The following is a 22,413-nucleotide window of genomic DNA, read 5'->3' on the forward strand; positions in this document are numbered from 1 at the left end:
TCTCAAGGTCACATCCAGATCAAAACACTAGAGATGTATTCTAAGAACTTGGAGAATGAACTGCAATGGATGCCTTAGAATAAAGCCTTGAATAAACTCAGGTCCCATTACCCTGCCTATCTCCTTTGTCATCCTTCCCCCTACCCCATTTTTTGAGGAAATGCCTGCTTTGTGAAATTGTGGGTAAACAGATCTCTGGGCCCACTCAAAGGGTGGTTCTCAATCCCACTTCTTGAAGACTGCTGCCTCTTGACCATTTCTTCGCTTTCCTTATCTGACCTCACCTCATTCCTAGCCACTCAATCAAAGGAGACAGAAAGGGAGAGAGACACTGACTTGGAAGGAGAACCAAAAGGAAAAGGAGACTAAAGTCGTTTTATTCTAGATGTTTTCGGAAAGGTGTTCACGTCATTTCCAGATTCCATGAAGAGATAATCTCCAAGGTATCACTCAAGTTAAAGAGACGGGACTTTTTCCCTCCCCCGCCCTTCACCACGCACCAGTGCAAGACGAGGGAGGAGACGGCTGGGAGAAGAGGGAGGAAGGGGGAAAAGTGAGAGAAGCAAGATGAGAAAGGGGTGTTGAAGGAAGAGATGAAGGCAAGAAGAAAGGCGTGTTAGGGGTGGTGGCGAGCCTCCGGCGACGGCCCGCCCGCGCTCCGGACCCAGCCGGGCGCGGCGCCCGAGTCCCGCAGCGCGCAGCCAGCCCGCGGCCCCGAGAGCAGCCGGGACGCGCCACTCTCCGCCCGGCGGCGGCCGGCGCCCCGCACGATAGCCCCCGCCCGCGCGCCCCCGGACCCGGAGCGCCGCCTTCCCGGCTCCCGACTGCTGCGGGGCAGCGCTCCCGGTGAGTGTGCGGGTCGCGCCGGAGCCTGGCGCGCAAGTGGGGAAGCCGAGCGGGGGGGAGCCCCTGGCAGTGTCCGTCCTCGGCGGGCGGGCCAGGAAGCCCTGCAGGGCTGGAGCCTCATTCCTTTCCGACACTTCTTTGGGGTGAACGAGCAGCGCTGGAATTAAAGAATTGCCCTTGCCCACTCAGCCCGCAACCTCCGCTCCCTGGTGGCGAAGTTGCGGGGAGCAGGAGTGGTTCTGGGCGGAGCAGATGCTCCAGGCTGGGAGGGAGGGGCCCGACCTAGGCCCAAGGGCGAGGGGTGGCGGTCGGAGTCCGCGACACCCCACTTCGGGTGCAGGCTTCCGGCGCTCCTACCTTGAGGAGCCGCTGGGGTGGAGAGAGACCGGGCACCGGCCAGAATCCAGCACTGGAAGGACAGTAAAGTCTTCGAATCCATCCCCCGGTGGGATGAGTCTGAGGAAAATGGTTAGAGAAATGTGAGGAGCCGGGAGGAGGCGTAGATCGGGATAAAAGGTTGTAGTTTTCTAACTTGATTTCCCGCGGGTACGAACCACTGAGGTAAAGGGCAAGAGAGAGCTTCCACCTCGCGGCTGCAAGGTGCCTGGGCGGCTGCAGGTCCTCCCCGACGAAGGAAGGCGCCTTCCTGTTCAGAGGGGCGGTTGAGCAAAGGAGAAAGGGGGTCTGAATGAGGGTTGTTATTCAGGGTTCCGGTCCCCAGAGGGGCTAGGAAAGCCGCATCTGTGAGCCTGGAAAGTTAGGAAATGAAACGCAGGAGATGAGGAGAGCATGTATTCGGAGTGGAGCATTTTGGGTGCCTCAAATGCTGAATGGTGCTCCTGGGTTATTTCCAGAGGCGGCCCCTGATAGCACACTGGATGAGAGCTAAGGATGCACTTCCACGCACCTTGGAAGAAACCTTGAGAAGACTTCGTTTTCTGCATGTAAAGTATTTCCCTGGCACTTGGACGATTGTAATATAGTTAAGCTGATTAGTTAAGTGAACATTTAAGATTACATAAGCAGGAAGAGTCATCAGCCACTCATATCATTTTTTCTGAAATACCTATGTAATCATTGCAGTTTGACTAAATTTTAGTGGGTGTGCTATACCAAAATCCAGGAAAAGGAAACAGGTTCGAGATGGGTTTTACTCTGGTTCCATTTATATACAAATCTTTGAGATTTGATTTGATGATCAAAAGCCTAAATCCTTACGTTTGAGTTGCGCCTTTTGTTCATGTATTTGCTGAGGAAGGAGGACTGGACTCTAAGCTGGTTTTCACTGCGGAGTGGGAGTGTCAAGAGGCAGAGCAAACCTGAGGAAACCTCTCCATCCCTCTGGGCTTACAAATGCTGTTCCTCCTTCTCTTTCCCTTTCTCCCTCTCCAAATTCATAGGCAGGTTTGAGCATCATCACTGTGTGTCTCCTCCAAGGCAAGTGTAGTTCTTGCTCCTCTCCAACCCATTCAAATCTGTGTGTCACAGTTGGTCTTGATAACAAAAGTAGTTATTCACTATTTCCAACCAGAAGTGTTTTTCAATATGCTTTAGGTAGATTGTTCATTAAACTCAGATGTTTCTAGAACAAATGTTATACTTGCCTGGTATAAGCTTAGGAGTTCCCAGATGTGAAAAATAACTTATTTTGTCCAAGATATTTTAATGTATTTTCCTATACCTCCTCTGGTCGGTATGAATCATTTGTCAAGCCTGGTCCACTGAGGCTTATTACAGAGTTAATGAGCTTAGTTACATCAAGGGTGTGTTCCCTTTCAACAGTATAGAAAGATCTCTGTTGGAAGGAAGACTTAAAGCATAATGCAAATTTTGAGACTTTATCTCATTAGGCAAGTTTTATAGATGCCTGGGATTGAGCAATAGCACATTTGTAAAGGCAGCTTTTTCAGTTTTAAATAATTAATGTATTACTTAGCTCATTTTATAAAGTTCTTAAGCATATTGTTCTTATAAAGACTATCATAAAGCTGCTAATAAAAATAATATACCACAACTTTCCTAGCTTTTTTTTTTTTTTTTTTTTTTTTTTTTGCTTTTAGTTTAGGATTGGGTGCATATCTCTTTTAAAAGACTTGCAAAATTACAACATAATTCTTAACTGGAAATGAGAGGAGTGATAGTTTGAATTTTCGTATCTAGTAAGTATGGTCCCTTTTGATTAACTATTACTGAAATCACTTCAAAGATTTTTAAAGGGCACTTTCTAGTATATTAGTAATAAATGGCTAGTGTAAAACAACATGAATATGGTAATATTTAAAAGACCATGGCAGGATTCTCTTTTTTCAATATGAATTTAAGAAGTGGGAGGGATACTGTTTGAGGCAGAGTAAACAAGATGTGGTTTGTTGCTTTCTGATTGCTGTTAACTGAAAGCACTAATAATCCTTAGGTAATAGAGTCCTGAGAGCCATAGGGAAGCATCTGCAGTGATCTGATATTGAACCATAATTCCTGTACCCTACAGTGAGAAACCTTGCTTTTCCATTCCCTCAGCCTTAAATTAGACAGACAAGAAATATTCACTTCGGCTCTAAAAGTGATGAACTCTTCAAGTGTACTAGGGAAACTCAGAATTGGCATCTGTAACAGAAATTATTACTTCTACTCGAGAAGTACCTGGGTGGTGCAGTCAGTTAACTGCCTGACTCTTGGTTTCAGCTTGGGTTTGATCTCAGGGTCATGATCTCAGGGGTGAGATCTAGCCCTGCCTGCGGCTCTGTGCTCAGCAGGGGGTCTGCTTGAGATTCTCTCCTCCTCTCCCTTTATCCCTCCCCACCCCCCACCCCCCCACTCTCTTTCTCTCAAATAAATAAATAAATCTTTTTTAAAAAGCAATTATTACTTCCACTTGAAAAGGTACAAAGAGAAATGTCAGAGCCTAGGACCGAACATTATAAGCAAAAATTAACATCAATGAGTGCACATACGTATTAAAGCAGGGACTGTATTGATCTGATAATTTCTCCAATTTCTTGATGGTGTTTTCTTCTCTCAGAAGTAATAGGTGGCCTTTTAACCCATGGTATGGAGTTTCTATTTTCTTCTATGTACAATAGGAGGCTATTAAAGCATTTCTAGTGGGGAACAGTTTTACCAGGATCCTCCGGCTGTTGTGTTGAAATAATTTTTTTAAAAATAAGAGGGAAAGAAAGGAGACTGTTATGAAGCTACTAGTTTCCTAGCCTCATCTTTGACTAGGGTGATAGCAGTGGATATGCCAAACCCTGGATATATTTGGAGGTAAAGGTGACAAGACTTCATGACATATGAGATGTGGTTGCTGACAGAAGGAAAGGAATCAAGGTTCATGCCTAGATATATGATCAGAGCAGCTGAAAGAGTGCGATTGTCGCCAACTGATATGGGAAGAATAAGGAAAAGCAGTTAAGTTTTGAGCAGCCTATCAGACCTTCAGATGCAAGCATGCCAAGAGTAGTTGGGACAGAGCTCAGGGGAAAAGTCAGAGTTGGAGATAAAAATGTGTAAGTCACTACTGTGTAAATGATATTTAGAACAATGGGACTTCATGAAATGATTTCAGGAGAAAATGTATTTAAAGCATCAGACTGAGAAAAGAGCTCTAGAACAATCCAAAATACGGACACTGGAAAGAGTAGGAGCTAGAAAAGGAAACAGAGAAGGAGCAGTCAGTGAAATAGGGGGAAATCCAGAAGAGTGTAGTATCATGGAAGCCAGAAGAAGAAAGTATTTTTTAAGAAGGAAGAAGTGAGGATCAGCTATGTCCAATGCTGCAGAAGAGTTAAGTTATATGAAGACACAGAATTACCTTGAAATTTTATTTGGCCTTGGTAAGAGCTATTTCAATTGAAATGGTGGTGATAAAAGATTGACCGATAAGGACTGAACAAAGACTGGTGACCTTGTGATTCCAGTCCAAGGAATTTATCTTACAGTTATATTTGCACTTACGAAAGATCATTTATGTTCCAAGTTACTCCCTGCAGCTTTTTATAGAGGTAAACAATTGAACGCAATAAATACCTGTGAATAGAAAACAAGCCAAATAAACTATGCACATTCATTCAATGGAATACTATCCAGCTGTTAAAATTATTAAGTCAGCTTTCTATGTACTAACGTGAAAAGATTTTCAAAGTATATTAAAGAGAAAAAGTTGCAATCTGGTGTGCATGGTATGTTATTTATTAAAGAACAAAGAAAAATCAACCTATATATGAAGTCATATATAAAAAAATAGATAATAGTGGTTGCCTATAGGGAAGAAAACTGAGCAGTAGGGTGCAATAATAGCAGAGAGATAACGTATTCTATATACTTTAATATCTTTGAGTTATGTGCACATAGTTATTCAAAATACTAAATAAAAGTTTATACACAAATCTGAAAGAAAATTGTAATGTTAAATAATAATAATGAGGAAAAAGGAAAGATTGGAAGGCGAGGAAGTGAAAACTCTGTATAAAATAGCTCTTTCAGGAAGAGGATTAAAAGTAGCTAGAGCAGGCCCTGGAGATTTGTTTTTAAAATGGGAACTTTAATGGTATTAGACCAATGAGAATGAACCAGCAGAAGGAAGAGTTGATTTTGAAAAAAAGAGCTATGGGAGCAAAGTCGTTTAATAGTTGGTAGGGGGTAGCATTGCAGAACCTAGTGAGGGAGAGAACTAGCAACACTAGGAATAGGGACAGTGCCCTTTCCTACAAAGCCCCAGACCTGTATCAGTCCTTCGGTCAGCCTCCTTACATTCCTAGGGCTAAGTGCTGCCTGGGACATTTGTATAAGCTCTTTTTTTTTTTTAACAATTGCATTGTTTATTATTGTCATAGAATTTATCAGTCAGTGACAAAAAATAAATAAAATTAAGTCAGGAGCAGACTCATGCTGTCAGACTTTAAAGTATGTTTTATATTTAATTCAAGTTCTCCAGCTTCATTACATCTTTCCTTATAGTGTACGTAAACTTCTCAGATCTTCCCCTAGAGTAGGCTACCTAGGACATAAGGGGCCATCCCTCTAATTATTTCCTCATTTGCATATAGATTTTCTCATTTTAATACTATGACCATAGATGGGTATAAAGTGCATGTATCATCACATTTCTAGTATTGGACACTCGATACAGTTGGACCCCTGTATACAGTTGAGAGTTTACTATACTGACAATCTTATATCCTACTTTTTCATTTATTTTATTTTATTTTATTATGTTGTGTTAATCACCATACATTACATCATTAGTTTTTGATGTAGTGTTCCATGATTCATTGTTTGCGTATAACACTCGGTGCTCCATGCAGTACGTGCCCTCTTTAATACCCAACACCAGGCTAACCGATCCCCCCTCCCCTCTAGAACCCTCAGTTTGTTTCTCAGAGTCCATAGTCTCTCATGGTTTGTCTCCCCCTCCAATATCCCCCCTTCATTTTTCCCTTCCTACTATCTTCTCTTTTTTTTTTTAACATATAATGTATTTCAGGGGTACAGGTCTGTGATTCAACAGTCTTACACAATTCACAGCGATCACCATAGCACATACCCTCCCCAATGTCTATCACCCAGCCACCCCATCCCTCTCACCCCCCACCACTCCAGCAACCCTCAGTTTGTTTCCTGAAATTAAGAATTCCTCATATCAGTGAGATCATACGATACATGTCTTTCTCGGACTTATTTCGCTTAGCATAATACCCTCTAGTTCCATCCATGTCGTTGCAAATGGCAAGATTTCAGGGTTTTTTTTTTTTTGATGGCTGCATAATATTTTATATATATATATATATATATATATATATATATACACACACCACATCTTCTTTATCCATTCATCTGTTGATGGACATCTTGGTTCTTTCCATAGTTTGGCTATTGAGGACATTGCTGCTATAAACATTGGGGTGCACATACCCCTTCGGATCACTACATTTGTATCTTTGGGGTAAATACCCAGTAGTGCAATTGCTGGGTTGCAGGGTAGCTCTATTTTCAACTTTGAGGAACCTCCATACTGTTTTGAGAGTGGCTGCACCAGCTTGCATTCCCACCAACAGTGTAGGAGGGTTCCCCTTTCTCTGCATCCTCGCCAACATCTGTTGTTTCCAGACTTGTTAATTTTAGCCATTCTGACTGGTGTGAGGTGGTATCTCATTGAGGTTTTGATCATTTCCCTGTATAAGCTCTTCTAATTGATGCTACTGTAAAGTCTTAGTTCTAATGTCATTTGGACACTTAATCTCTCATCAAAACTTCTCTTACCAATGGTTGGCATTTTCTACCAGTAGTTGGCACTTTCCAGTTCTCCAAAACAGCCTGAGCACAGCTTGCCACCCTTCTCCTAGCTCTGTCTCTGTCCCTGCCCCCTTTGCTCTCAGGATGATTCTTCTTTACTAGGAATTCAGACACTCCCAGAAATGAAGCTCCCTCCCCTCGTCTGACTCTTGTATATTTAACTGCTCAGCTACTCTCCTCCCCTCCAATCCTAGAGTCAAGCCGACCTCCCCCTCTGCTCTGGATCCTACAACTGCCCCATTCCAATCTGAACCTGGCTTCATGCTGTCATGTCACTCCTATTCTCAAACAGCTTCTAGAAGAAAACCAATTCTTATTTCTTTTTTTTTTTTTTTTTAAAGATTTTATTTATTTATTTGACAGAGAGAGACACAGTGAGAGAGGGAACACAAGCAGAGGGGAGTGGGAGAGGGAGAAGCAGGCTTCCCGAGGAGCAGGGAGCCCGATGTGGGACTCGATCCCAGGACCCTGGGACCATGACCTGAGCCGAAGGCAGACACTTAACGACTGAGCCACCCAGGCGCCCCAATTTTTATTTCTTGCCACTATCTCCTCCCGTCCCATTAATTCCTTTCCCACCATAGCCTGACTTCCACCCCTACCACCCTGTGAAGCTCCTGTGGCCACTGTCATCATATTTTTTAAAACCAGAGGCTACTGATCGCTGAAACCTTAGCTTGCTAAACTATGTAGGAGTAGTTGACAAAGTTAACTATTAACCATCCATGCTTTCTCTTCCATTAGACTCAAAGATAACTTTCTTGCTCTTGAAGAAGGTTAGTGACAGCACTCTCTTGGTCCAGTTTCTTTGTCTTTGAATTTTACTTCTCCGTTCATCCAGTGATCCTCTTCCACTGTCTGTCCTTAGCTCTCTTCTCCATTCACTGCCATTTTTTTCTTATTCCCCTTTGGTCAAAGATCCCTTTGAGAATCTAAAAACAAAAAGAAACAAACAACTATAGTATGTCTTCCCAGAAAAATAAGGCACATAGATAGAAATATTTGCAGATAATTTTTGTCAATTAAGAGACTCACTGAAGTGCATCCATGAGTATCAGGAATCCTTCCTACAGCTTCTTATAAAATAATATCGGGGCACCTGGGTAGCTCAGTCTGCCTTTGGCTCAGGTCATGATCCCAGGGTCCTGGGATCAAGCCCCACGTCCGGCTCCCTGCTCAGCGGAAGTCTGCTTCTCCCTCTTGCTCTGACTGCCGCTCTGCCTACTTGTGCTCTCTCTCTGTCTGTCAAATAAATAAAAATCTTTAAAAATAAAAATAAAATAATATCATTACCTCCTGTGGTTTCAGTTACCACCAAACGAGATCATGGGTCCTAGTTATTTCAAAAGTGAGGACGAACCTCAGTTCTAACATTGCCTATTAATGATTCTCTTTCTCTGTATCCAAGTCCCAGCACATACTACCTTCATGAGTTTTCCATATTTTCACACTACATTATTTCTTCTTTACATAATTTCTCTTTAATTTGAATCACATCTTAAAATATAAATAAATTATAATTTTATCACTGTAGTATGTAAAATCAATATTAATTCACATATAATAGGCAATGATAAAAAAAAAAGTGATACAAAAACAAAAAGAGTAGTGGTCTTGTTAAATTTTAATCAGTGTTTATTGCCAGGTAAAAGCCTTGAGCCTGAGGCCAACTTCCCCTATGCTTAAAAGGGAGATAGCAAAAGTTAAAAACAAATCTTCAACAAACTGCAACTCTCTCAAGGGCTTCATCCAAAGGGAAAGAACACTGAAAAGGGAATTCCTCACTTTGTGATACAGTGTTATTTAATGCCATGACCTAGTGCAAGTGAAGTCATGTTGTATAGCCCCAGTGGGACTTGGACTTGGGAAAATTTCCCTCTCTTGTACCTATCCAGCCCAAACTTCCTCATTAAGCTACAGACCTGGAGATCACCGTATGGACAGACAAATGACCTCTAGGTCCAGTCGACAGGTTCACAATTAAACTCATCTTTTTTCTCCCCTAAATGTAGAAGTCTCTTATATTCCATTTCCCATCAGAGAAACTCCCAGATTCCTTTTGTAAAATGTTTCTGCATACCCAGCCAAACTCAATCAGTCTGTTGGGTCCCTTGAATCTACTTTCCTGATCATCCCTTAACTTACTTTAACTCAATATGCCTGGCCTGGACCTTTTTAAGTACCTTTAACGTCATCTCCCTGGGCCAAGCCTTGCCCCCATGAGTCATTTGTCCCATACTGTCACGAAATTAATTTTAGAGATTAGTTCTGTCCTATGCTTAAAATCCTTTGGTGGCTTCCCATTTCCTTCTGGGAGCAAGCCAAGCTATTTAGCTCCTTCTTCTAGCCCTCATTTACCTGGATTTCTGCTCCAGCTTCCTTCCCACCACTCCCATCCTGCCCACCTGCCAGCCATGCTTCAGCAATAGGGAACTTCTCACACTCATCTGACATATGAGGTTTTCCTCTCTGTTCTTCACTTAGCTCTGGATGTCCTTCCTTCTACCTGGGAAATTGTTAGTCATTTACCAAAATTCAGATTTATTTATTATCCTTTCCAGACCCTTCCTTTAGCCAGAAAACAATTCACTCCCGAGCCCTGGTTATGAACCTTTTGCAAGCTTCTGTGCTGTACTCACCAGGCTATTTGTATTTTATTTATTGAGACATGTCTTCTCGCCAATAGACCAGTGAGTCCTTGGATGCCAGAATTGAGGCTTTTTCATCTCTGTTTGCCCTGACCGAATGAACAGTAGTGTTTGGTACAAAGGGCATCAAAGGCAAACTTGTCTGACTCCCCTGCTGCTCACGGTGAAAGTGCCCATAAAGAAGCCACAGCCCTGAACACTTCACAAATACCCTTGGGTGGGAGTGATTTTGGAAAAATCATTTCAAAAACATCTCTTTCTCTATTCAGTGGTGTCTCTCTCTGTGGCATTTCACTCTTTCGAACTATTTCACAAAATTAAAAGGCCAGAAAATTCAGAGAAGCTTCCTAACGTAATCTTCTATACCCACAATTTCCAAGACAGATGGGCTGTTTTCTTATATAATGAAATCTCAAGAGAGGGATATTATATAACCTCACTCAATAACGCACTTTGGTGTTCAACTACCTTTACTTTTTTATACAATATAAATTGACATTGCTGTGGTCACTCTGTTTTTTTATGAAGTGGACAATACATGGTTACATTTTCCTTATATCAACTTGTCATCTATTTCAAAACAATGTCAACTAATATTGAACGAAACTATCTCAATTAAACCAGGATTTATTGATATTCACTCATCTTTTGCAAATGTCTGCCTCTTAGCTATTCAAGAGGTCTTTGGCTCCAGTTCAACTTACATCTTTCCTCTCTTTGTTATTTCTCCATCTTATAATTAGTATATGTCAGAGTATTCACACACTCATGGTGAGAAACTGATGGACTAAAATCGCCTTTGAGAGAGAGATTTTATATAAGTAGAAACCAGTATATACACTAAAGCAGTCAAGGTTATGTGCAAATACCTAGCCATCAAAAGCCCTAATTTTAGAATTATGTTTTTTAATCTTGCGACACTTCACATTTTGAGGCATTTGTCATATTTTTAAAAAGTTTATAAAGTGTGGGGCGCCTGGGTGGCTCAGTCGTTAAGCGTCTGCCTTCGGCTCAGGTCATGATCCCAGTGTCCTGGGATCGAGCCCCGCGTCGGGCTCCCAGCTCCGCAGGAAGCCCGCTTCTCCCTCTCCCACTCCCCCTGCTTGTGTTCCCTCTCTCGCTGTGTCTCTCTCTGTCACATAAATAAATAAAAAAAAAAAAAATCTTAAAAAAAAAGTTTATAAAGTGTGATTGTTTTCTGATTGCCATAGCAAGCAAGATTTCCTGCCTCCTGCATAAATAGCTAAAACAATTTCAGGAAAAGACTGATTTGGCTCATGCTTACAAGCACGGGTGGTTTAGTTAGGTGGTACAAGTAATAATGAACAGGTTAGTTGCATATTTTCACAACTTCTGATTAAATAATGTTTGCAATAATGAGTTCCCCATTTGGAAAGTGGTCATTTCAACGTTCTGTCTGCGCATTACCCAGTGCACCCACTGCAGCACAACACTCATAACTCAAGGCATCTTTTAGCTGTGCTTTGGCATCTCGGCAGCTGTGCTTGACAAGGCAAGGACCCTTCAATCTTTATAATTCTAGTTGAAATAAAAGCAATGGAGCTCTCTATTCTTACCTTGCATGACTAAAGTCTAGACTGTGTGATTTTGACCCTTTCTGTTTTGAGAAAAATAGCTTGAATTTTAAAAAAAGCTCGAAGAACCATTTTCCCTCAAATTCATCTGCGGATCTTTCTTTCCCTTCTTCCCTGATTAAGTTCAGTTAGCCACCATTATTAGTCCTAAAACATATCAGAAGAGAGAAACTCATATTCTTCCCTTCATAGGCATAAGCCTGGAAAGGGCTTTCAAATGAATGGGTTAAAGTTCTGACAAACTTCATTTTGGTCCTAAAGAAGGTTACCAAGATTTAGCGAAAATCTATGCAAGTTTCCTTTCCTCTCCATATACTCTGTCGCTAAAAGCATTTGCGACCTTTCATTAAATATCATTGCTACCTCAGAAGCTAAGTGGAGAAAATCTGTCAAGATTGTTGCACTTTCTAAAAAGTATAGAAGTGTTTCCACCATTGTAAAATTGTAGACAGACAGTAATTCTGCAGGGGCTAAAGAAGGTTACATTAAAACCAGTATCACATGTTGGAACATTAGATTTTTTGGAAAAACATCTCATTGAATATAAGGTACAAATATGTAGAATTCACAGTGAAACAGTAGGGAAGTGTTTTCTGAATGAATAAATGTATGATTGTCTATAGCATACAAAAGTGGTATTGGACTCACAAAATGAAAATGAAAAGTAGAAGGAATGCTCCTGCTCTGGACACAAATTAATTGAGTGGAAGAAAAATTGACAAAATTAGAACTATACGTAATTCCATGAGTATAATCATAATGGCTTGAGAATGAACTGTTTGATAATTTTTATAGTTGCTTTCCAATGTAGTAGTATATTTTATCTTCACATCCAGGCAGGAATGATTATCCCCATTTTACAGAAGAGGGATGTGATGCCCAGAGACTTAAATGGTTTGTCCTAAATGGTGAGACTGGCGGGGGCCGGGTTGGGGGGGAACCTGGGGCACAAATCCACATTTCACCTTGGTCCATTCATCTCCCAGCTAGAGTATGTTGCCCTTTGACCCTAAAGTATTGGAGAAAAAAACTACATCCTCCTCTGGATTCTTTTTTTAAGGTACATTTTATCATTTTCATTGTTAGGTTTAAAACAAAAATGAGTTGCAAAATTTACACTTAAAACTGAAAAGTATTTTCTCTCATATTACTTTACAGATGCTTCCAATATACAAAAATGTTATTTTATTCTAGTAACATTTTCCTTGTTATTGAAAACATGAATATATAAAACTATTTAAAGAAAAAAAATAAAAGTCTCCATAATTCTATCACAACATTCTCACAAGAATTGTGTATTATATCATAGTTTTAATAAACTTATGCTGAATTGATAGGCAAAATTATATATCTCAACTCTTGTTGATATTGGTGTATTTTTCCTTTGATTTCTTATAAGGTTGAATATATCTTTTTTATTTTTATGGTCATTTGAATTTCTTCTTTTTGAATTATCCATCAGTGCTTTTTTGATTTTACTATGGACATATTTATGTTTTTCCAAAGCCTTGTTTGTTATATGCTGTAAATTTTCCCCTCTCTTGATTTATAACTTTGACCTTGTTCCATGGTAATTACTGATAACACTTAAGTTTAAATTTTATGTGGTTCAACACTTCAGTTTTTTACTTTACTTTAGTTTTAGTTTCATGAAACCAGAAGGAAGTTTACAACTTTCCATCCGAAGATCAGCTGGATATATGTTGGTATTTTCCAATATTTATTATCTTATTTTCTGTTTAGCTCTTTGATCAACCTTTAACTCATTTTTATATATCATGTATGACCTTTTTTTTCTAAAGATTTACCCTATTGTCTTAATACCATGTTTTGAAAAGTCATTCTGTCTTCACTGGTATGAAATATTAAATCTATCATCTTCTAGATGCTTCTGTTTGCAGTGATCGGTTCTGTTTCATTGCTGTCTCTCAATTGTTGTAGTACCTGAACTACTTTTAGTTATTGTGAATTGTGCATTATTTTAGCAACTGTTTTTGGCAAGGGTTTTCTATCATTCTTCTCCAAAATTTTGTGTATTTTTCCTGTTTGTTCCCCCCTTAATGAGCATGGGCAATTTTCTGAGATATCAAAAAAGTTAAGATTTAAAATAAGCATTTTGAGTACATTTAATGTGAAAGGACTGACTGGATTTCCCATGGAGGAATATGATATCTCTCAGTTTATTTAGGACTTGTTTCATATTGTGAATAAAGTTTTATAATTGACTTCTCATGGGTTCTACACATTTCTTCTCTGGGTTTTTCCTAGGTATTTTATGTTATGGAATATTAATATGACTTATGATTATTTCTTATCACATCTTCTTGTGGTTATGGCTAGTTCACAGGAAAGTCACTTATTTTTATTCATTTATCGTTAATCTATTTAGTTTGCTAAATTCTTGTTAATATAAATAGATTTTTTTATTCTCTTGATTATTTAAAATAGACTATAATATATTCCGAATCCAAAAATTTTGTCTGTTTCATATTTTAAGCAAAAACAGTAGTATATAATTATATTTATAAAGCTATGCCATTAGAATTACTAAATATCATTCTCAGTAGTACAAACCAAATAGTATACCATTGAATTCTAATGTTCTTCTTTAATTTAAAAGTTATTTTGAAGAAGCTATTATGAGTGACAAAGTTTTAGGTTTTTGTGTTTAAATATTTTCAGTTGATGCTTATTTTTATTATTACATTGTATCCAGAAAATGCGGCCAGCATGATTTCTATTTAAGATGCTTATGTAAAGTTTTCTTTTTGGTTTATATGTGTTTAATTTGTGTAAAATATCACTGCACACTTGAAAGAGTGAATTATGTGCTGTGTATGGCACTAAAATTTAGCATTATATTAATCACTTCTATACTCTTGTTACTTTATATGATTAATCTGTTACTTATTTATAGAGGTCCATTAAAGTTTCCATCTATAATTGTATTTGTCTATTTTCCAGTGGATATCCAACTTACATTTTTTTGTATATTGTGGTGCTTGATTATTGGGCACTTAAAGATATATGATTGTCTAGTTTTCCTATGTGAAATTTACTTTCTCTTTTTTTTTCATTGAATTCATCTTGTTTAATAGTAGCCTTGTTGTCCTTCTTTTCTTTAAGTTTGCCTCAGGTTTATTGACCTGAATCATATTTGAATTTTTCTTACAAGCAAAATATTACTAGCTTTTATTTTTACCTAATCTGGATACTCGGTCTGGGTATTTTCCCTTTTAATAAATGAGCTTTCCTTACATTTTTAATTAACTACTTTAAATACCACATTCCATTATACCTGGACCAAAAATTTTTCAGTGTTTTCTTCTTTTTTCTTTTGTCACTACCTTTTGATATTGATGGATAATTTCTTGATTTGATTTTATTCTTTTTTGATAGTATAGCCAAGTGGAGTTGATGTGTATTCTATTAGAAATTGATACAGGTCATTGTTTAAATTTCTTATAGGAAGTGAAGGGAACAAATCGTTCAGTTATTTCAGGACATTCAATAGAGTTCTGTTGTGAAAAGACGCATTCCTACAGACAAGTGCTCAAACTACTTGATTCAATAGCTCTTGGCACAACTACACATGTAAGTTGCAATTTTAAAACGGGCAAGGTAGGGCTGTGAATAAATAAGGGGGGGAAAGGAAATTGATGGGTTTTATTTTATAATAGTGGGAAATCTTTGAAGCATAAAGGACACGACAATAATGTTTCAAATGTCAACAGATGAAAACTCAGCTATGAAAGATATATAATAGTAAAGGAAAGAGATTAATGTTAAAATGATTTTTTAAAATGTTTCTAAAGATTTTGGATGAAAATGTTTTGACTAGTGGTATTCCGGTAAATGTTTATCAACCAACAGGGGGAGGGAGAGCAAGAGCCCAGATCTGTAGAGTTTGCTGATCTTCATAGTGCAAACAATATAAATGCCCCTGAAATAATCAGTTCCAAACGACCAATGTGAAGTCACTGAACACAGTTCAGTGGAAAGAAATGTGCCCAATGACTTTTAGCCAGTGGGAGCCAACTCCAGCGTACCTCTAGTATAATCTCAGTCACACTTTTTTTAAAACGATTACCAGGCTATGTAAGATCTAACCGGTAAAAATAAAGGATTTTTTTTTTTTTTTTACCTGGTTGTATGTACTTTCATGTTTAAAGTAATGAACAAGGCAGTGTGGTACAATCCAAAGTGATTGAGACCATTAGGATCAGAAGCTGATTGGCTTCAATCCCAGCACCATCACTTGGTGTGTGATTTTAGCAAAATTACCTAATTTAGCTAAGCCTTGATATATTCATCTGTAAAATTCTGAATAATGAAAGCTATTCCACAGGCATCTTGTGATGACTAAAAGATACAATAAATAAGAATGTAGCTGATATATAAATAGATAATAAAGAATTATTTTTTCTCCATCTTCTGTACTGTTCATTTCCTTCTTCCTGTCCTTACTCATTAGCAAGTAGAAAAAGGAGGTCAGAATTGATGCAATATAATTAGTAAGGAAATGGTCATAGGGTCTCTAGTGTTGGCACACCTACGTAGCAATCTGCACAAATGGCTTTTAGGGGCGCCTGAGTGGTGCAGTCGGTTAACTGTCCGACTCTTGGTTTCTGCTCAGGTCATGATCTCAGCCAGGGTTGTGCGATTGAGCCCCATGTTGGGCTCTGAGCTCGATGGGGAGTGCTTGAGACTCTCTCCCTGGTCCCTCTGCTCCTCCCCCTGCCCCGCACATGCGCACGCATGCTCTCCCTCTCTCTCTCTCAAATAAATAAATAAATCTTTTAAAAAATGGCTTTTCTATGGGAGGGAGAATTCATGAGAAATGCAGACACCACAGGAAGAATTCAAGAAAAATAACCTACATTTGTTTTCTTTTCCATCTTTGAAGTGTCAAAATAAAATAAGCACAAAACTTTGCAGAAGCTAGGGGCAGTGGCACATGGATAATCTTTATGACCCGATCTCGTGGCTTATCATTTTGCAGCCTCTATGGTGAAGGAAAAGGAAGACAAAGAATGTGGAAAGGGTATTGAGTGGATCAACCTATGTATGGTATTTGCCACAAAAGTACAATTCTGCGGAAGGTGGAAATAATATGTCTTGGGAATGCATGGAAGAAAATAACTTCTGGCTATAATAAACAGGAAAGTCTTAAAAGCCTGACATTTAAAATGTTATTTGCAGGATTTTGTTGAATAGAAATTGTCAGATTTGGGGCATTTTCAGTGAATCAAACAAAAAGAATGAATTGACACAGAAGTATAAGAGATTTTTTTTTTTTAAGATTTTATTTATTCATTTGAGGCACAGAGATAGAGAGAGAGAGAGCACGAGCAGGGGGAGAGGCAGAGGGAGAAGCAGAGGGAGAAGCAGAGAGAGAAGCAGGCTCCCCGCTGAGCCAGGAGCCAGACGTGGGGCTCGATCCTAGGACCCTGGGATCATGACCCGAGCCGAAGGCCGATGCTTAACCATCTGAGCCATCCAGGTGCCCCAGAGATTTTTTTAATGAAAAAGTGAGTAACCTAATGTATTTCAAATGCAAACTAGACCTAGAGTAGGATCAGGAGATCTACTACAAAAGTAGCTTGGTACCTAATCAACAAATGAGTCTATGTAAGATTTTCTGTTTAGTGTATAATTAACATATTTGAAGATGCATGCACTATATTGGCTGCTTTATGTGTTTCTATTTCATTCCCAAATCAATACTAAAAAGAAAACAATCTCATTTTATGGAAAAGGAACCTACTGCCAATTATATATGGATGATCTAGGATTATACAGCTTATCAGCAAAGAGACATTTGAAAGGTTTTGACCAGGGAGGTAACATGATGGGGGTACAAATTCCTATAGTTACTTGATGTGTGCTAATTAAAATTCGTAACTTTCTCTACACCAAATGTAAAATTAGAAGCTATTGATTACTAAGGCAGAGAAGTGTCATTCTTCATGTAGCTGATGATAATGTCTTAGTAGACTTCCTTAAGAAAGCAAGAGTGACCACCCTAGCATTTTACTTCCTCCCTCTTTACAACATATCATTGAAGGTGCTTTTGCCCTTTCTGGTATATAAAGCCAAAGTTATCTAAGTAATTATTTCAGGATTATTATCCAAGTTTTCATTGAGGAATAAGTTAACCCATCTACTCTCCTTCAGTGATTAGTTTGGATTAATTTTTCAGTTTCATTTGCAGAGAACCACGCCTTAAGGAAATTTGAAACATGACAAGAGAATGTGATTAAGCAAAGAACATGTGCAAATATATGATTCTAGTTAAGAGGAAGGACTTAGTTGAGTGGCTAGGGAGATATCATTCTCTTGTAATTGTTCGTTCTTAATGAAATCACCAGTGCCCTCCAAATTGATAAATTCAAAAAACAATCTTCAACTTTCACCCTATCTTATCGCTTGGCAGTATTTGCTATAATTTACAGAAGTTACTTCTCTTTTCTTTAAACCACTTTATTGAGGTATAATTAGCATATAAAAAGCAGTAAATTCTTAAAATATGTATACAACTCAATATATTTGACGATAAGTACACATCTGTGAAACCATCACCACAATCTATGTCATAAACATATCCATCAATTCCAGAAGTTTTATCTTGCCCTCTTTATTATTTTTTGGTAATAAAGACACTTAACATAAGATCTAGCCTTTTAGCAAGTTTTAAAGTATACAATACAGCATTATTAATATAGGTGCTATGCTGTTCAGTACATCTCTAGGACATATTCATCTCCCATAACTGAAATTTTGTACCCTTTGACTAATGCCTCCCCATTTACCCCTCCCCACTAGGCCCTGGCAATCACCATTCTACTCTCTGCTTTTATGAGTTTGACAGTTTTAGATTCCCCGTATAAAAAGGATCATGTAGCAGTTACCCTTTTATGACTGGCTTTTTTCTCTTAAGATAATGCCCTACACGTCTATACATGTTGTTGTGAATGGCAGGATTTCCTTCTTTTTAAGGCTGAACAGTATTCCATTGTGTGTGTATTTATAAATGTGTATATATATAATGCATATATACATTTATATATCCAAAGGAATTAAAGGAAATAAAGGAATTAAAGTACTCTTCACAAAACCAAGATCAGGAAACAACCCAGTGTCCATCAACAGAGGAATGAATAAAGAACATGAACAGAGGAATGAATAAAGAACGTGATTACATACACACATATATATATGTGTATATATACACATATATGTATAAATATATACATGTGTATATTTATACACACACATTTGTATAAATGTATAAATGTACATATGTATAAATGTATATACATATGTATATGTGTGTAAATGTATATATGTGTATATACATTTATACATGTATTTGTGTGTATATATAATATTTATATATATATAATCATGTTCTTTATTCATTCCTCTGTTGATTGGATTGTTTTGTGAACTTGGTTTTGTGAATAGTGCTGCAATGAACATGGGCATGTAGACATCTTTTCAAGATTATGATTTTAATTCCTTTGGATATATACCCAGAAATGAGATTGCTGGATTATATGGTAGTTCCATTTTTAATTTTTTAGGTATTTTTCATACATTTTCCACAGTGGCAGCAACAGTTTACATTCCCATGGTAGTGCACTAGGATTCCCTTTTCTCTACATCCTCAACAAATTGATCTCTTGTCTTATTGATAATAGCCATCCTAACAGACGTGAAGTGGTATCATTGTGGTTTTAATTTTCATTTCCCTGATGATTAGTAATGTTGAGCACTTTTTAATATACTTGTCAGCTCTTTGTCTGCCTTATTTGGAGAAACATCTATTCAGTTCCTTTGCCCATTTTTTAGTCAGGTTTTTTGTTTGTTTTGTTTTGTTTGTTTTTGCTATTGAGTTATAGAAGTTCCCTATATATTTTGGATATAAACACTTTATCAGATAGATGACTTGCAAATATTTTCCCCCATTCCCTAGGTTGCCTTTTCATTCTCTTGATTGTTTTCTTTGCTATGAAAGCTTTTTAGTTTGATATAGTCCCACTTACCTATTTTTTGCTTTTGTTGTTTGCACTTTTGGTGTCATGTCAAGGGTTATCGCTAAGATCAATGTCAAAAAGCTTTTTCCTTATGTTTTCTTCTAGAAGTTGTAGTGTTTCAGGTATTATGTTAAGTCTTTAATATAGTTTTAGCTAATTTTTGTGTACGGTATAAGATAGGGGCCCAATTTCACTCTTCTGTATGTGTATACTCAGTTTTCGCAACACCATTTGTGGAAGGGACTGTATTTTCCCCATTGTGTATTCTTGGCACCTTTCTCAAAGATCAGTTGATAATATATATGTGGATTTTATTTCTGGGCTCTCTCTTCTGTTCCAATAGTCTGTATGTCTGTTTTTATGCTAGTACCATACTGTTTTGATTATTGTACCTTTGTGATATATTTTGAAATTAAGAAGTAATGATACCTCCATCTTTGTTCTTCTTGCTCAAAATTGCTTTGGCTATACAGAACCTTTGTGGTTCCATATGAATTTTTAGGATTGTTTTTCCTATTTCTCTGAAAAATGACTTTAGGATTTTGATAGGGATTGCACTGAATCTGTAGATTGCTTTGGGTGGTATGGACATTTTAATAATATTAACTCTTCCAATCCATAAACACAGAATGTCTTTGCAGTTATTTGTGTCTGTTTTTCTTTGATCAGTATTTTATAGTTTTCAGTGTATGTGTCCTCCACCTCCTTGAGAGAGAGAAAGAGAGAGAGAGCCTGAGTGGAGGGAGGGACAGAGGGAGAGAGAGAATCCTCAAGCAGACTCCCCGCTGATCTCAGAGCCTGATGCAGGGCTCAGTCCCATGACCCTGAGATCATGATCTGAGCCGAAATCAAGAGCCAGCCACTTAACTGACTGAGCCACCCAGGCACCCCTAGTTAAGTTTATTTATAAATATTTTGTTCTTTTTCATTCTATTGTCAATGGATTTTTGTGATTTCCTTTTCAGATAGCACATTGTTGGTATATAGAAACACATGTAATTTTTATATGCTGATTTTGTATCCTGCAACTTGCTGAATTCATTTTTTAGTTCTAATGGTGTGTGTGTGTGTGTGTGTGTGTGTGTGTGTGTGTGTGTGTGTGTGTGTATAATCCTTAGGATTTTCTACATATAAGATCATGTCATCTGCAAAAAGAGATAATTTTACTTCTTCCTCTCTTCTTTGGATTCGTTTCATTTCTTTTTCTTCACTGATTGTCCCAGCTAGGACTTCTAGTGCTATGTTGAATAGAAATGATGAGATCAGGCAACCTGGCCTTGCTCCAGATCTTGGAGGAAAAGCCTTCAGTTTTTCACCACTGAGTATGATGTTAGCTGTGGGTTTTTTGTATAAGACCTTTAGTGTGTTGAGGTAAGTTCCTTTTATACCTAATTTGTTGAGAGTTTGTATCATGAAAGTGTGTTGATTTTGTCAAATGCTTTTTCTGCCTCTGTTGAGATGATTATTTAATTTTTATCCTTCATTCTTCTAATATAGTATCACATTGATTCTTTGGCATATGTTGAACCATCTTTGCATCCCAGGGATAAACCCCACTTGGTCCATGTGTATGATCCTTGTAACATACCGTTGAATTTGGTTTGCTAATATTTTGTTGAAGAATTTTACATCTATGTTTATTAGAGAAATTGGGCTGTAGTTTTCTTTCCTTATGGTATTTTTATTGGGCTTTGATATCAGGGTGATGGTGACCTCATAAAATGAGTTTGGAAGTGTTTCCTCTTCTATTTTTGGATGAGTTTAAGAAGGGTTGGTATTAATTTTTTTAATGTTTGGTAGCATTAACTTGTGAAGTCATATGGTCCTGGACTTTTTCTTTGATAGGTTATCTTTTATTTCTGATTCAGTTTCCTTGTGTGTTATTCATCTGTTCATGCTATTTCTTCTTGATTCAGTATTGTTCTATTGCATGTCTCTAGGAATTTATCCTTTTATTTTACATTTCCAATTCATTGGTATATAATTATTCATAGTAGTCTCTTATGATCTTTTTTATTTCTGGGGCATCACTTATAATGTCTCTTTTATTTTTAATTTTATTTATCTGAGTCTTCTCTCCTTTTTCTTGATTAGTCTAACTAAGGATTTGTCAATTTTTGTTGATCTTTTCAAAAAACCAACTCATTGATTTTTTCTATTTTTCTATTATTTATTTCATTTATTTCGACTCTAATCTTTATTATTTATTTCTTTCTGCTAACTTTGGGCTTAGTTTGTTCTTCCTTTTTTAATTGCTTGAGGAGTAAAGTTAGGTTGTTTAATTAAGATCTTTCTTCTTTTTTAATACGGACATTTATCACTACAAAATTCACTCTTCATACTGCTTTGCTGTATTCTATAAGTTTTGGTATGCTGTGTTTTATTTTCGTTTGTCTCGAGATAATTCTAAGTTCCCTTTTGATTTCTTTTTTGACCCAGTGGTTGTTCAAGAGTGCATTGTTTAATTTCCATGCATTTGTGGGTTTTCTCCTTTTCCTTTTGTTATTGTAGTTTTATGCCATTGTGGTTGCCAAGTGGCATTTATGCCACTTACTACATTTATGTGTAGATTATGTATAAAATACTCGAAATGATTTCAGTCTTCTTAAATTTGTTGAGATTTGTTTTGTTACCTAGTATGTAATCTATCCTGGAGAATGTTCTACATGCACTTAAGAAGAAATGTGCATTCTGCTGTTGGGTGAAACATTCTGTATATGTCCGTTAGTTCAATTTATTCTAGTGTTGTTCAAATGATGTATTGCCTTATTGATTGTCTCCATTATTGATAGTGGAGTACTGAAGTCTCCTACTATTATTGTATTGTATTATATTGTATATCTTTAATCAAATTTTTGTGGTTATAGTTATTCTTAACATTTTTAAATTTCAGAAACCACTTAAAGCTCTCTAGTTTCTACAGCAACACTTTCCTGGTTTTCTGACTTTTAACTGTTCTTTCTATATTTTATATATTTTGTTAAATGGTTTAAT

At 37.6% G+C, this 22,413-nt stretch overlaps 1 protein-coding gene across 10 annotated transcripts in view; it reads left to right on the top strand.

Annotated features, from left to right (window-relative positions):
- The first annotated feature begins 416 nt into the window (after positions 1-416).
- The window catches only part of HTR1F (5-hydroxytryptamine receptor 1F), a 152,251-nt gene continuing 130,254 nt past the window's right edge, over positions 417-22,413 (top strand). For 4 of the 10 annotated variants that reach the window (XR_013443113.1, XM_078060122.1, XM_078060117.1 and 1 more), the window contains exons 1-3: positions 1,132-1,314; positions 1,701-1,790; positions 14,849-14,974. Coding sequence is in view for 3 of the 10 variants with exons in the window: in XM_078060122.1 (XP_077916248.1) it covers positions 1,297-1,314; positions 1,701-1,790; positions 14,849-14,974 (234 nt within the window). In the remaining 7 variants the exon portion in view is untranslated. Of the gene's footprint in view, positions 847-1,131; positions 1,315-1,700; positions 1,791-14,848; positions 14,975-22,413 lie in introns of those variants that run through there. The other 6 variants (XM_078059985.1, XM_078059870.1, XM_078060023.1 and 3 more) reach the window with 3 other exon arrangements.

This window comes from Halichoerus grypus, chromosome 1, assembly GCF_964656455.1.
Source record: "Halichoerus grypus chromosome 1, mHalGry1.hap1.1, whole genome shotgun sequence".
Classification (NCBI taxonomy): domain Eukaryota; kingdom Metazoa; phylum Chordata; class Mammalia; order Carnivora; family Phocidae; genus Halichoerus; species Halichoerus grypus.